The sequence below is a fragment of the Hyaena hyaena genome, unplaced genomic scaffold (assembly GCF_003009895.1).
Source record: "Hyaena hyaena isolate Hyena2069 unplaced genomic scaffold, ASM300989v1 scaffold_583, whole genome shotgun sequence".
Taxonomy (NCBI): domain Eukaryota; kingdom Metazoa; phylum Chordata; class Mammalia; order Carnivora; family Hyaenidae; genus Hyaena; species Hyaena hyaena.
Window position 1 is genome coordinate 850,614 of NW_024081216.1, and position 16,731 is coordinate 867,344.

At 31.2% G+C, this 16,731-nt stretch overlaps 1 protein-coding gene across 10 annotated transcripts in view; it reads right to left on the reverse strand.

Moving 5' to 3' along the window:
• The window catches only part of SOX6 (SRY-box transcription factor 6), a 357,612-nt gene that overhangs the window by 258,946 nt on the left and 81,935 nt on the right, over positions 1 to 16,731 (reverse strand). Inside the window, exon 1 of one of the 10 annotated variants that reach the window (XM_039256671.1) lies at positions 14,271 to 14,312. The exons of the other annotated variants lie outside the window; for them this stretch is intronic. Coding sequence (XP_039112602.1) covers positions 14,271 to 14,289 — 19 coding nt within the window. The 5' untranslated portion in view covers positions 14,290 to 14,312. Of the gene's footprint in view, positions 1 to 14,270; positions 14,313 to 16,731 lie in introns of those variants that run through there. 10 annotated transcript variants of the gene reach the window in all.

Consider the following 16,731-nt stretch of genomic DNA (forward strand, 5'->3'; position numbering starts at 1 on the left):
AAAAAAAAAAAAAAAAAAAAAAAAAAAAAAAAAATCACTTTTTTGTGTGTAGCAAGCAACAACAGAACTACTTTGCTTTTTAAAATTAATCATATCGGTGCATAATTTAATATACATCATATAGTAATTGCACTAATTTCAAATGTAAATTCCATGAATTTTGTCTACTTATACATTCATGTACCTGTCACCCCAAAGAAGATAACAGAACATTTCGAAAAAAGTTACCTTGTGTTCTCTTTAAATCATCCATTATCTTAGCTGTGGGCAAACACTGAGCTGATTTCTATGACTACGGAAGAAGTTTTGCCTATTCTTGAATTTCATAAAAGAGTATGGAATTTTATAATAGGTACTCTCTTGGATACAAACGAAAATTTTTAAGATTCAACCATATTGCAAGATGTGTTAGTAAATTTGGTCCTTTTGTTAATGGGTAGATTTCCATTGTGTTAAATACACAACTTGTTTATCCCTTTATCTGTTTATGGATATAGGGGGTTTTCTCACTTTTGGACTCTTAGAAATAAAGCTAATATAAAAATTTATTCATAAGTCTTTTTATAAATGTCTCTTTTTTCCCTCTAAAAATTGAATCCTTTGAAAAGTAGAGCTGTTTTGTGCCTGACTTTATAAGAAACTGTCAAAAAGTTTTCCAAAGTGGTTGCATCATTTTACTCTTCTATCAACAATGCATGAGAGTTCCAGTTGCTTTATATTCTCATTAATACTACTTCATAGTGTTGGTATGTTAATTGTAGTCATTATTCTAGTTTTGTCTTTGTCTTAGTGAGTTTTAAGAGTTTTTATATATTTAAGTATATTTTATAAATGACACATTCATATGTTATATATTTATATATACATGTATTTATATTATATATGTTACCTATGTATATCTGATAGGTGGGGGTTTTTTTTGCCAGGTATATGTATTGTATTAGTATGCAGTATGCCTTTTTATTTTCACAAGATGTATTTTGAGGAGCCATAGTCATTTATGTTATCCAATTATCAAGTTTTTCTTTATGAGTAGTTTTTTCATAGATTTCTCTAAGAAATCTTTGCCTCTGCCAAGATCAAAAAGATATTATTCTGTGTGTAGGTCTACTTCTGGATTCTTTGTTCTGTTTTATTGATTAATTCATTATTCTTACACTATATGAAACTGTTTTGATTATTGTGACTATATAGTAAGTCTTGAAATCACATAGAATAAATCCTCCAAATTTGTTCTTCTATTTCAAATTTATTTTGGCTATTTTAGGTATTTTGCATTTCCATATAAACTTTAGAATCAGGTTGCTTGTCCTCCCCCCCCAAAAAAAGACCTTGGAATTTTATTATATTTATCTTGAATCAATTTTAATCCTGTATTACTTTTAATATAAATTTTAAGACTATGAAATTTCCCTTGAAGTACTGTTTTAGCATCATCCCAAACATTTGGATAGGTTGTGCTTTCATTATTATTCAGTTTAATATATTTTTATAATTTTCTTTGTTCTTTTTTTGGCATATGGCTTATTTAGAAGTATGTGATTTAATTGCTAAATATTTGGGAATTTGAAAAATTTCCTTTTTTATCTATTTGCAGTTAGTTTATTCCCATTGTGGTCAGTGAATATGCTCTACATAATTTCAGTCTTTTTATATTTATTGTGACTTGGTTTGTGGCCAAACATATGCTTTATCTTGTGAGATGTTCCAAATTCATTTGAAAAAAGTTATACTGCAGTGTTTTAGTATAGAGTTCTATCAATGTCAATTAGCTCCATTTGATTGATAGGCTTGTTCAAGTCTTTGGATTTGCTGTTGTATTTTTTTCCTTCAAATTCTAAAAGAGGATTATTGAAATCTCCAACAATTGCATTGTACATCTCTTTTTTTTTCCCCCTTTCAGTTCTGTCAGCTTTTCCTTCATGGACTTTGAACCTTTGTTATTAGATGTATATATATTTAGGAATTTTATGTCTTCTTGATGAATTGGCTCTTTAAGCATTATGAAATATTCTTTATTTCTTGTAATATTTCTTTTTCTGAAGTCTACTTTTATATTAATATAGCCACTTCAGCTTTCTTATCACCAGTGCTTGTATAGTGTATCTTTGCCCATTCTTCTACTTTTAATCTATCTACATCTTTATATTTACTATATTTCTTATAGTCAATAGATTAGTTAAATCTTTTTCTAAATGTTTATTTATTTTGACAGAGAGAATATGAGCAGGAGAGGAGTAGAGAGAGAGAGAGGGAGAGAATCCCAAGCAGGCCCCAATCCAACTTAGGGCTGGTTCCATGAACCCTGAGATCATGACTTAGCTGATGACAGAATGGGACACTTCAACATCTGACCATCCAGATGCCCACAGTTAAATATTTTTAAATTCAATCTGACAATCTCTATCTTTCAAAATTATTATAAACAGTTCATTTACATTTAATGTAATTACTATTAATAATGGTTAAGTCTACTATCTTGCTATTTTTTTATATTTCTATCTGTATTTTGTTCCTTTCACTGTCTTTCCCTGCCTTTTAATTAATTTATTTTTTTAATTTCATTTATTTTCTCCACTGATTACCTATACCTTTGATTTATTATTTTAATGACTGATCAAAGAGATTCAATATATGGGGCACCTAACTGGCTCAGTTGATAGAGCATACAACTATTAATCTCAAGGTTGGAAGTTCAAGCCCCATGTTGAGTGTAGAGATTACTCAAAAATAAAATCTTTAAAAAACTTATTTGTAAAAGATTTTCTATTTATATCCTAAACTTACAGCAATCTACCAACAAATAATATACTATTTCAAATACAATGGAAGAAACTTAAAAACGCCTCCATCTTTTGTGTTATCATTGTCATACAAATTACTTTAACATGTTTTACACTCCATAACACATTTTGTTATTGTTTTTGCTATACAATTGATATTATAACTAAATTACTAGAATTTCAAATGTCTTTTATCTTTGCTTTCAGATATACCATCTTTAACTCAATATCTTTTTTAAAATATAAGTTTCCATCTATAACTATTTTCCTTTAGCCTGAAAAAATTTAAATTTTTCTGTGGTGAAAATCTGCTGGCAATTAATTCTCTGAACTTTTGTTTGTCTGAAATATCATTCTTTAATCTTCATTTTTAAAAAATAAGTTTGCTAAATAATGAATCCTAGGTTAAATTTTTTTTCTTCTCTTAGAACTCCAAAATATGTCATTGCAATTTTTCTGACATTTTTTCCGACATGAGGTCAGGGATAATTTCTTTATACCCCTATAAACAATGTGTCTTTGGTCACTTTTAAGATTCTCTTTCATTAGTTTTCAGCAATTTGACTTGGTGTGATCTGACATATATTTTTCTTTGTATTTATCCTTCAATATGGAAGTTTCAATTTTCTGGCAAATGTGGATTTTTTCAGCCATTAGTTTTTCAAATACACACACATTCACACACACACACACACACACACACTTTTTTTTTAGTCTATCCTATTTAAAAACTCTAATTGCACATGTGGTACATCATTATTTCTCATAAGCTATGAGGTTCTATTAATATTTTTTCTTCCTGTGCTTCTGGTTGGATGGTTTTGATTGCCCTATATTTAGTTTCATTAATCTTTTCATCTATAGTTGTTTGGATTTAAATTTCTCAACTATTTATTTTTGAATTACAGATATTATATTTTTCACTTCTTCACTTTCTATGTGCTCTTTTTTATTGTTTCCATTTCTTTCTTTTCTACAATCTTATTTTCTTTTAAATTCTTAAATTTATTTATAATAGCTATTTTTTATTAATGTATAATTCACATATAGTCTTATTTTTGGATACACAATGATTCAACAATTCTATATATTTCTCAGTGCTTATCAATATAGGTGTATTCTTAATCCCCTTTATACCTTCCCCCACCCACCACCCTTCTGGGAATCACCAGTTGTTCTCTGTACTCCAGAGTCTAGTTTTGTTTATTTGTCTTGTTGTTTGTTTTGTTTCCTAAGTTCCACATGAGTAAAATCATATGGTATTTGTCTTTCTCTGACTTATTTCATTTAAAATTATGCACTCTAGGTGCATCCATGTTGTTGCAAATGGAGGAATCTCATTCTTTTTCATGGCTATGTAATATTCTTGTGTGTGTGTGTATACACACATATACATACATACAGGTACATATATGCATATACATAGATACATATATATACATATGTGTATATACATATATGTGTGTGTGTATATAATTCTTCTTTATCCATTCATCTATGGATAGACACATAGGTTGCTTCCATATCTTGGCTATTGTAAGTAATACTGTACATATATCATTTTGAATTAGTGTTTTCTTTTTCTTTGGGTAAATACCCAGTAATGGAATTACTAGGTCATATGGTAATTCTATTTTAATATTTTGAGAAACCTCTATGCTGTTTTCCTGAGTGATTGTACCAATTTGCATTTCTACTGACAGTGTGCAAGGGTTTCTTTCTCTCTACATCCTTACCAATACTTGTTATTTTCTGGTTTTGATTTTAGCCATTCTGACAAGTGTAAGATGATATCTCATTGTAGTTTTGATTTGCATTTTCTTAATTATTAGTAACATTAAGCATCTTTTCCATATGTGTGCTGGCCATTTGTATGTCTCCTTTGGGAAAGTGTCTATTTAGGTCCTCTAACCATTTTTAAATGGATTTGTTTTTTGTTTGTTAGTTGGTATTTTGGGGGTTTTTGGGGTTGAGTTGTATTAATTCTTTATATTTTGGATATTGGATATATCATTGGCAAACATCTTCTGCTTTGTTTTGTTTTGTTAATAGTTTTCTTTGCTGTACAAAAGCTTTTAATTTGGGTATAGTACCAATAGTTTAACTTTGTTTTGTTTCCCTTACCTGAGGAGACATATCACGGAAAAATGTTTCCGTGGCCAATGTCAAACAGATTACTGCCTACATTTTATTCTAGATTTATGGTTATAGGTTTTAATAGCTATGTTAAAGGCATTGTCATTGCTAATTTTATCATCTCTGTAATTTCTGGGACTCTTTCTGTTGGCTGATTTTTCTCATGCTTATAGGCTCATATTTTCTTTATTTTTAAGTTTATTATTTATTTTGAGAGAGAGAGAGAGAGCAGGAAAGAGGGAGAGAGAGAGAGAGAGAGAGAGAGAGAGAGAGAGAGAGAGAGAATCCTAAGCAGGTTCCACACTATTAGTGAGGAGATCAATGTAGGGCTCAAACTTACGAACCATGAGATCATGACCTGAGCCAAAGTTGGGCATTTAACTAAGCCACCCAGGTGTCCCAAATATCTAGTATTATTACTGGATACTGGACAATATGTATATTACATTGTAGTGTATTTGGAATTTGTTCTTTTCCTTTCAATGGTTTGAATTTTCTTCTGATGGATGGTCATTTACTCACATATCGTCTTGATCATTTTGAGGCTACTTTTTAAGCTTTTTAATAATGAGTCTCCTTTTTTTTTTTTAAGTTTGTTTAAATAATCTCTACACTCAACATGGAGCTCAAACTCATGACTCTGACATGCTCTTCTGACTGACTCAGCCATGCACCCCTTGAGTTCATTTTACTCTAGGGATAATTTATTCTCACTCAGAAGGTATGGCTTTTCTGGGTCTCCACTGAATTCCCTGGGTGTTTAATGAACATCCTTTACTGTACCAACTTAAATATCTCCCAATAATATGTGAACTCTGATAGTTTTGCAGTTTACTAGTTTTTCTTTTCCAGATAGCTGTTCTTTGCTGAACCTCTTATATTCATTACTCTATTTATGAGCACCTAAGTACTCAGCTAAAAACTCAAAAGGACCCAAGAGAAGAGTTTTGAATTTTTCTCTGTACTCTCTTCACTCTCAGACTTCCACCAGCAAATTATAGCCACTACAATTTCCTCAAACTCTGATAACTAATCAGTTCAGTGAGGCTTCCCTATAGTACTTGGGTTAGATCCCCCTACCAGGGTCTGGTAAATGCCACCAGATAGAAAGCCAGGATGATTTTAGAGCTCACTTCCCTCAGAGATTATAGTCTTGTGCATCCTGTTTTTAATTCCTTACAATGGCTGTTATATATATATGATCAAAATCTCTTGTTTATTTTAGAAGATAAAGTCCCTATTTGAACAACATGATTAGCCTATACTAATTAATTGGCATATATCAAATACTATACTCAATAATTGCATAACATACGTTCTATTCAAGTGTTCATGGAAAATTACTCAAATAGACCACAGGTTGAGTGATAAAGCAAGTCTAAGCAAATTTCAAGGAATTGAAACCATGTAGGGTATAGTTTTTTACCACAACAGAATCAAATAGAAATAGGTAATAGGAAAATAACTATGAAATCCCCAAATAGGATTTAAGCAACATACTTAATCTATGACACAAAAAAATAAATCACAATAAAAATTAGGCATTTTGAACCAAATTATAATAATAACATGAAATCTCAAAATTTATGTCAGACAATGCAGTTATTAGAACTTTAAATGCAAATATTACAAAACCAGAAAAGTTGGAAATTAATAACCAAGCACCAACTAAACCCTGCAAAAGAGATGATAATGAATATATCTCGGAGCATAAGTCAACGGTATAGAAAATTGTAGTCTAATAGAAAAAATCAACAAAACTAAGATACTTATTTGTAAAGATTAGTGGAATTAATAAACCTTCTGCAAGGCTGATTAAGTGATAGAGAAAACAAAACATTAATGTCAGTATGAAAAAATAGATATAACTATATATTCCTATAGATATTGATAATAATAAGATTGCTTGAACTTTATTTTAATAAATTTGAAGACGGATAAAATATAAAATTTCCTGAAAAATATACTTATTTAAATAATTTTATGTTTGCCAAAGATATGGAGTTTATAATTAAAATCCCTCCCACAGAAGTGACTCCAGACCCTGATTGCCACACTGGTGAATTTTTTCAAACATTCAGGAAAGAAATAGTACCAATATTATACAAACTCTTCAGTCAATATAAAAGAGGAAACACTTTCCAATTAATTTTATGAGGCCAGAAAACCTTGACAAGTACATTATAATAGAAATCTACAGACCAATGTCCCTTATAAACATAGATGCAAAAATCTTCAACAAAATATTAGCAGAAATAAGACAAAATATCTACTATTATCCTTCTACTCAATATTATCCTGATGATCCTAAGTAGAGAAATAAGATAATAAAGAGACTTGTGAAGAGACTGAACAGAATCAGTCAGATATGGCAAGAATGTTGAAATTGTTGAATCAAGAATTTTTAAGAACTGTAATATTAAAAGCTTTAAAGGAAAAACTAGACAATATGCTTGTATCTATTATCTAATACATAATGTAAGGAAAGACATGGAAATTCTAAGAAGGAATATAAAAGAAGTTCTAGAGATCAAAAACACTGCAACAGGCATAAAAAATGTTTCTGATGTGTTCATTAGTAGACTAAAAACATCTAAAGGAAGAATCTCTGAGCTTGAAGATGTGACAATAAAAACTTCCAAAGCTGAAAAGCAAAGAAGAAAAAGACTGGAAAAAATAGAACAGAATATCCAAGAACTAAGGAAGAACTACAAAAGGTGAAAGATATGTGTAATGGGAATATATGAAAAGGAATAAAGATGGAAAGAAACAGAATCAATATTTAAAGCGATAATGACTGAAAATTTGCCCCAAAATAATGTCAGACACCAAACCACAGATCCAGGAAGCTCAGAAACATCAAGCAGGAAAATGCCAAAACAAAAACACTAAGCCTAAGTATATAATATTCAAACTATAAAAATCAAAGATAAAGAAAACAATTGAAAGAAGCCAGACAGAAGAAACAAGTTACCTATATAGATAAACAAAGATAAGAATTACATTGACCTATCATCAGGAACCATGCAAACAAGAAAAGAACAGGATGAAAAAAATAAAACAACCAACATAGAATTCTATACTCTGCAAAATTATCCTCCAAAAGTAAAGGAGAAAGATTTTCTTAGACAAAAAAGAAAAGAAAAGAAAAAAAAATTGAGGGAATATGTTGCCACTAGACATGGATTTTAAGAATTGTTAAAATAAGTTCTTCAGAGAGAAGAAATATCATGTATGTCAGAATCTAAGATCTACATAAGAAAAGGAAGAGCATTAGAGAATAAATAAGTGAAGGTAAAATGGAAACTTTTTTTGTATTCTTAATTGAGCTAACAAACACATTTACTTGAAATAAAAATTGAAACAAGATATTTGCGTGCGTGTGAAATGTGATAGATTACATTAATTGATTTTGAATGTTGAACAAGTTTTGCATAACTGAGATAAATCCATACATAAGAGTAGATGTATGCTTATATATAAGTGAAATGGATGGTAGCAATGATAAAAGGGATAGGAAGGAGGAAATAGGAATATTTTGTTGTTTTAATGTACTTGTATTACCCATGAAGAAATCTATATTATTTGAAAGTAGACTCAGATTAGTTGTAAATACATATTGTAAACCCAAGATAAACACTAAAAATAGTTTTCAAAAAGTAGAATTGATATTCTAACAGAGGAAAGAAACGGGATGACATAAGGTACTAATTCAAATCACACAAAAAGGAGACAAAATGTGGAAGACAAAAAATAAGAACAAAGAATAGAAACAACTAATAGAAAACAGTGACAAATCTAACTATATAATAATCACCTTAACTATCACTGGTCTAAAGACACTATTTAAAAGATGGGTACTGTCAGAGTTGACGAAAAAACAAGACCTAACTATATGTCATCTAAAAACATCCACTTTACATACAAAGACACATACAGATTAAAAGTAAAGGGAAGGAGAAAGATACAGCATGCTAACACTGATCAAAATAAAGCAGGAATGGCTATATTATTTTCAGACAGAGCAGACTTCAGAGAAGGAAAGTTATCAGGGACTAAGAGGGGCATTATATAATGATAAAAGGGCCAATACTTCAAGAATATATAACAGACACTTGTGGGGATGAGCACTGAGTGTTATGTGGAAACTAATTTGACAATAAACTATTTGTAAAAAAAAAAATATATATATATATATAACAGTCCTTAATGTGTATGTGCCTCACAACAAAATGTCAAAATACATGTGGAAAATACTGATACTGTAAGGAGAAACAGATGAATTCACTATTATACTTGGAGACTTCAACACCTCTCTATCAGAAATGAACTGATCCAGCAGCAGAAAATCAGTAAGGATATAGTTGAACTCAGCAGCTTTGTCATTCATCTGGATATAATGGACATCTATAGACTATTTAATCCTATAGTAGTAAATTAAACATTCTACTCTTCTTTTGGAATTTTGAATGAGATTGTATTGGACCTAGAAACTAGTAATGAACAAGTAGAGTTTGAAATTAAAAACACAATGCATTTACATTAGATTCATAAAAAGTTAAATACTAAGGTCTAAAATCTAACAAAATATGTAGAAAATCTATATGAGGTAAACAACAAAACTCTGATAAGACATATCAAAGAACAAAATAACAGGGAGATATCCCATGTTTTTTACAGATTTTTAAAAATTAAGTTGAGGAAGTTCCCCTCTATTCCAAGTTTGCTGAGAATTTTTATCATGAATGAGCGGTGGATTTTGTGAAATGCTTTTCGGCATCTACTGATATTATCATGTAATTTTTCTTTTCTAGTATGTTAATGTGATGGATTAAAAATATTGATTTGAGGAGACCCCTGAGTCGGTTAAGTGTCCAACTTTGGCTCAGGTCATGATCTTGAAGTTTGTAGGTTTGAGCCCAGCAACAGGCTCTGTGCTGACAACTTGGAGCCTGGAGCCTGCTTTAGATTGTGTATCCCTGTCTCTCAGCCCCTCCTCCCACTCATGTTCTGTCTTGTCTCTCTTAAAAATAAACAAACATCAAAAAATATTTTTAAAAGCCCGCAAATATTGATTTTTGAATGTTACACCAGCCCTGCATATCTTGAATATATCCTACTTGGTTATGGTGTATGATTCTTTTTACATTGTTGGATTTGACTTGTAAACTTGTTGAGGGTTTTTGTATCTATATTCATGAGTGCTATTCATCTGCAGTTTCCTTTTATTGTAATATATTTGTCTAATTTTGGTATTAAGGTAATGCTGGATTGATATAATGAGTTAAGAAGTATTCCCTCTGCTTCCGTCTTCTGGAATAGATTATAAAGAACTGATATAATTGTTTCCTTAAATGTTTGGTAGAATTCACTAATGAACCCAATTGGGCTTAGTGCTTTCTGTTTTGGTAAGTTATTAATATTTTTCTCAGTTTCATGATATATCAATTACATGATATAGATATAGGCCTACTCAAATGGTCTTTTTCTTTTTGTGTAAATTTTGGCATCATTATATGTAAGGCTTTTGCAGCAAATGATGCCAGAACAACTGGACATCCACAGGTAAAAAAAAAATGAATCTAGACACAGACATAGATCTTACATCCTAAAAATATTACTCATAATGGATTATTGACCTAAATCTAAAATGCAAAGCTATAAAATTCCTAGGTGATAACATAAGAAAAAACCTAGATGACCTAGAATATAACAGTGAATTTTTCACTCTAACACAAAAGGCAAAAATCAATGAAAAAAAATAATTGATAAATCAGACTTCCATGAAAATTAAAAACTGCTCTGCAAAAGACAATGTCAAAAGAATTATAAGATAAGTCACAGACTAAGGGAAAATATTTGCAAAATACTTAACTAATAAAGGTCTTCTATCCCAAATATACAAGGAAATCTTATAAATCAACAATAAGAAAATTTAAAAAATATGATTAAAACAGAGGCAAAAATATAAACAGAAACCTTGCTCCAAAAGATATATAGATGGCAAGTAAATATATGAAAAATATTTAATTCTGTATGTTACTAAGGAATTGCAAATTAATACACAATTAGATACCATCATACACTTATTATAATGGCCAAAATCCAGTGCAACCCCATGTTCATTGCAGCATTACTTACCATAGCCAAGACATGAAAGCATTTAAGTATGTAACAATGGATTAATGGGTTAAAAAATGTGAGATATATATATATATACTGGAATATTACACAGCCATAAAAGGGATGAGATCTTGCCAATTGTGATAACACATGGATGGACCTAGATGGTATTTGCTAGGTGAAATAAGTCAGACAGAAAAAGGCAAATATCCTATGATCTCATTATATGTTAAATCTTAAACAAATAAACTGAGCTTATAAACACATAGAACAGATGGGTGGTTACCAGAGACAAAGGGTGAAGGGTAGATGAAACAGAAGAGGGTCAAAAGTTACAGACTTTCAGTTATAAAATAAATAAGTCTTGGGTATGTAACATCATGGTGTCTATAGTTAATAATACTCTGTTGTATATTTGAAAGTTGTTAAGAGAATAGATCCTAAAAGTTCTAATCATAAGAGAACAATTTTATACCTATATTTGGTGACAAATGTTATCTATACTTTCTTTGGTGATCACCACAAAATATATACAAATATTCAATTATTATATTACACACCTGAAACTATCATAATTATATTATATTGTCAATTATATCTCAAAAAAAAAAAAAGAATGGCCAAAATAGGAACAACGGCAACACCAAATGCTAGAGAGGATGTGGAGCAATAGGAACTTAATTCATTTCCAGTGGGAAGGCAAAATATTAAACTTTTTTGAAACACAGCTTGGTAGTTTCTTGCAAAACCAAAATACTCTAAATATGACCCAACAATTGCACTCCTTGATATTTACCCAAACAAACTGAAAACATGTCTGCACAAAAACCTGAATATGATGTTGATAGCAGTTTTATTCATAATTGCAAAAACATGAAAGCAACAAAGATGTCCTTCTGTAGGTAAATGGATAAATCAACTATGGTACATCCAGCAAAGGGAGTATTATTTGGTGCTATAAATGATCTCAAGTCATGAAAAGACATGGAGGAAACTTAAATGCATATTACTAAGCAAAAGAAGCCAGTCTGAAAGGCTATTTCCTGTATAATTCCAACTATATGACATTTTGGAAAATGAAAAGCTATAGAGACTATAAAAAGATTAGCAATCACCAGGAGATATGGAGGAGAAAGAGATGAATAGAGCACAGAGGATTTTTTAGGGCAGTGAAAGTACTCTGTACAATAATAAAATGGTGGATTGATGTTCATTATACATTTGTCAAATGCACAGAATGTACAACATCACAGATGAATCTTAATTTTTAACATTTACATTTTGAATGAAGGGAGAATAAAAGCTAAAATCATGCTTTTGAAAAGAAAAAAAAAGTTGTAGCCACAGAAAGCAAAATTAAAAGCTAAATATGCTGCTCTTTCTTATTTTAGAAGGGAACAGGAAAAATGATAGCAAATTCTCAACCAAGTATTGTTCTGTGAAAAGCCCAAACACTGACCAGTTCTCTTGACTGCACAGAGTACAAAGACTCTTTCAATGCCCCTTTGCACAGCTTAAGATGAACTTCATGTGCCTCTCTATCTTCTATTCAAATTAGGCAACAATTAATGGTGTCAGAGGGAATTCAAATATGAACTAAACTGACAACTGATAACAGTATTTGTCTATAAGTTTTGGGCCCTATTGTGACCATCAAATGTGAGCTTTTTAGCAATTTCTTATAATTAAATGACAAGTAAAGTTTATCAATGATATAGTTCTTAAAATTAATCAGTTCTCAGCATTCAAGTATTATATACATCATTTGTTCTAAACAAAACTTCAAAGTAATAGATAAGTTCTTGAGATCTATTGTACAACATAGTGATTATTGTCAACAAATACTGTATTATAAACTCAAAACTAGCTAAGAGACTAGATCTTAATTTTTCTTACCACAAAAATAGTGATCATTATGTGATGTCATAGAGGTATTAGCTAATGCTATGGTGGTAAATATATTGCAATATATAAAGGTATCAAATCAACACATTGTACACTCAAGTTTACACAATGTTATATGTCAATTATATCCCAATATTAAAAAGAAAAAGATAGAGAAATATATAAACATAGGCCAGATACTGAGCTGAATTGAGGGAGACAATTACCACTGAGATGGACAGAAAATACTCTTAAAATGTCTGAAGCCTAAGCTGAAATGTGGTATGGCTAACCAAACAAAAACAATGAAGCCAGTTTAAAAGCGTATTCTTTGAAAGTAAAGAGACAATGTCTCAGAGTGCAAGTTCTGTAATCATTAGTGATAGCCACAACCAAAAGTGTAATGTTTACAGAAGACAGCTGTACACCGTATCAGTAAAATGTCACAAGGATGACAGTATCTGAGCTGTACAATCTTTAGAGTCGTTTCATACCAGGCAACATAGTGATTTTTACACATGAAGTTATATTTTTATATACAGGTGTTTGAAATGTGTAGGCATTATCTTTATTGAAATAAACTGCCCTCAGGACTCACCACAGAAAGAAAACCTGTGGTAACATCCTATAGTCAGATCAATGATGCATTAAGATCAAAGTGCAGAGAAAAATTCTTAGGTCTTTCTGAGTTTGACAAAAGAGTCTTGAATGGCAAAATTATTAGTTGCTGAGAAAGAAGATTCCATGGTCTGGGTTGGCAGTTCCCAAACCTAGAAAATCTACCACTCCAATCAGGTGCTAACTCTTTAACATCGACTATATTCTTAAAATCCATACAAGTCTTGTCAAGCTATCCACTGACAAGTGATTTCCCTCCCTCACAGTCACCTGCCTTGGTCATTGCAGGATATTCTCAAAAATAAAAAAATCAAACATTTGCAAGAATACTGAGAATTTTTATGATTTGGGGAGGGAATTCATATGGATTCCATAAAGAGTAACAATAGTAATAAGATAAAAACAATTATATAGATAACTTTAAATTTTAAAAGTCTCCAACAAGAGTTGGATGACTAAGAATAGCCTTGATTTCATTCTAATTTGTAGTTTCCCAAAAACCCATAGAGTTAGCTCTAAGATGTAACTTCTTCTGGATTACAATATTAATTGAGCCCTACAAATACTTCCATTGCCTTCCTGACCAAAGCAAAATTTCCAAGAGTGATTACATTCAGCTTACTTATAGTTTGAATTGAATTACAGAAAGGTAAAGTATTCTTTGCCTCCTGTTTTAAACTTTCGTGAGAAACTATTAAGAGCTACTGAATAAGATCTTTGATATACCTTCAAGTAGGCTGCTCATTAAATATGGAAGAAGGGAAGATCCATGAGCACCTGGGAGTCTGTACATTTGTTTCCTTGAAGTCTTCCAGTAACAGCTACAGGGCATCTGGTATTTCTGGTAATTGCAGAATAAGTGACAGAATTTTAGGCCTAAGTAACTTTACTCTTCTTTAAACTGGAACTTCGCCTTAGTCTTTCCTTGTCTTTCATAAACTTGACCAGTTATTTTGTAGGATGCACTTCAGTTTGGATTGTCTGATGATCCCATTATTAGTTTCAGGTTATGCATTTTTGGGAGGAATACCACAGAAACTATGTTGTGACTTCAGGATCAAAAGGTACATAATACTGACTTATCTTATGACTGGCTTAATCACTTGGTTAAGATGGTGTCTGTACATTCTTCCACTGTAAAGTTACTATTTTACCTTTAATAAATGGTAAATATCTTGTGGGAATCTACTTCAAGACCATGTAAATATCCTATTTTCTATATTTCCTATCAAAAATTTTGACCACAGGGTGTCTGGCTGGATCAGTCAGTATACCGTGCAACTCTTGATCTTGGGGTTGTGTGTTCAAGCCACACCACTGGGTGTAGAGATTACTTTTCAAAAAAAGCTTAAAAAAATTAGCCACTAAATTTAGCATCCATTTGATGATTTTTCCTCCAAACAATTATTACTGTGATGATTGCCAAATGATATTTTACTAATTCTGTCATTCCTTTTGCACTTACTAATTGAAATTTTACCATAAGACAGTTTTCCCTAACCCCAATTTGTTTATTCATTTATTCATGTCAAGATGAATTTGTAGATTCTTATTCTATGAATTAAAATTCACCATTTTGGGAGTGCCTGAGTGGCTCAGTCAGTTAAATGACTGGCTCTTGATTTGGACTCAGGTCATGATCTTGTGGTTCATGAGTTCGAGCCCTGTGTCAGGCTCAGTGCTGACATTGCACAGCCTGCTTGGGCTTCTCTATTTTCCTCTCTCCCTGCCCTTCCCTGACTCTCTCTCTCCAAAGTAAATAAATAAATAAATAAAAATTAAATTTTATCATATACATAGTTATTTATCATTATATATTTATTATGTAATATATAATATTATATGCTTGTCATTATTTATTTGTTACATTATCCTAGAATTGACCAATGGGAGCTTCTCTAACATTGTTCCTGTGTCTTTTAGATATGTTCCCATCATTTTTCTTTAACACTTTATTACCAATATCACAAGATGGTTCCAGGTTCTGGTATGTTCCCTGCCCATCTCTGAAATCAGTAAGGTTTCCAAGAACAATTATTTCCTTTTATAGGAAAATAGTATTTAAGAAACAACATTTGGTGCTAGCTGTGCTTTCTGGTAGTGGGCCCTCTGAATGTCTGGTATCCTCGTTGACTCTCAGAAGACTGAGTTAGGCAATACATCTATTTATATATACACACACATAAATTCTATAGCGTTAGAGATAGATATGGATATAGATGTGGGGTGTGTGTGTGTGTGTGTGTGTGTGTGTGTGTGTCCTAAGGTTCATGAGCTTCTACCATTTCAGGAATTTTTTCTAACCTTTGCCCTACTTTCTTTGTAACTTTCCTTTCTCAAACCAAGGCATTCATTATCCACATCCTATTTCTTTATTTGTTCATTCCTACAATGTACATAAATTTGCATCAGAATTGCCAACTCATACCACTTTGATAAACCAGCCTACTAAGTATAATACTTATATACTTAATTTTGGGTTCTTTTATTCTTTAGCCTTAAAGGATATAGTCAAAATAGTATGTTCCAAAGTTATTTTGGTTTGTTTTACTTGCCCACCACACCAAACACTTTGAATGTGATTATATTATTTATTTGAAATATGGTTAAATTCTTTTATTTTGTTTGTACCCAGTTTGGTTCTCCTATTAGTGTTTGTTTGTTTAGTATGAGAAAAAGTAATATGGTTCTAAAAGTCACAACAACAAAAAAGTATACTCAAAGAAGTGTAATCCCCATCCCTATCTACTCTATTTTATCCACCAGCCCTATCTCTTCTATTCCATTTGTACCATTTATCTCTAGATAACCAGTCTCAATAGTTTCTTCTTTACCATTCCTCTGTTTCTTTCTGCACAACTGAGCAGATGCAGATAAGTGTATATTTTCTCATTTTACCTTTCTACATAAAAAGTGGCATCCAATAATGCACTGTTACATTTAGCAATATATTTTAGAAATCACTCCATTTCAGATTATAGATATTTTCTTCAATCTTCCCTTTACAGCTACATAGTACCCCATTGTTTGACTATAGCATAGTTTATTCAAATACTCCTCTATGTATGTGTATTTAAGTTATTTCTAATTACAAATGATGCAGGAGTAAATAGCTTTCCACATATATATTTTCATATTGTTGGAGGTGTATCTTCAGGGTAAATTCCTAGAAGTGATCCTGCTGGGT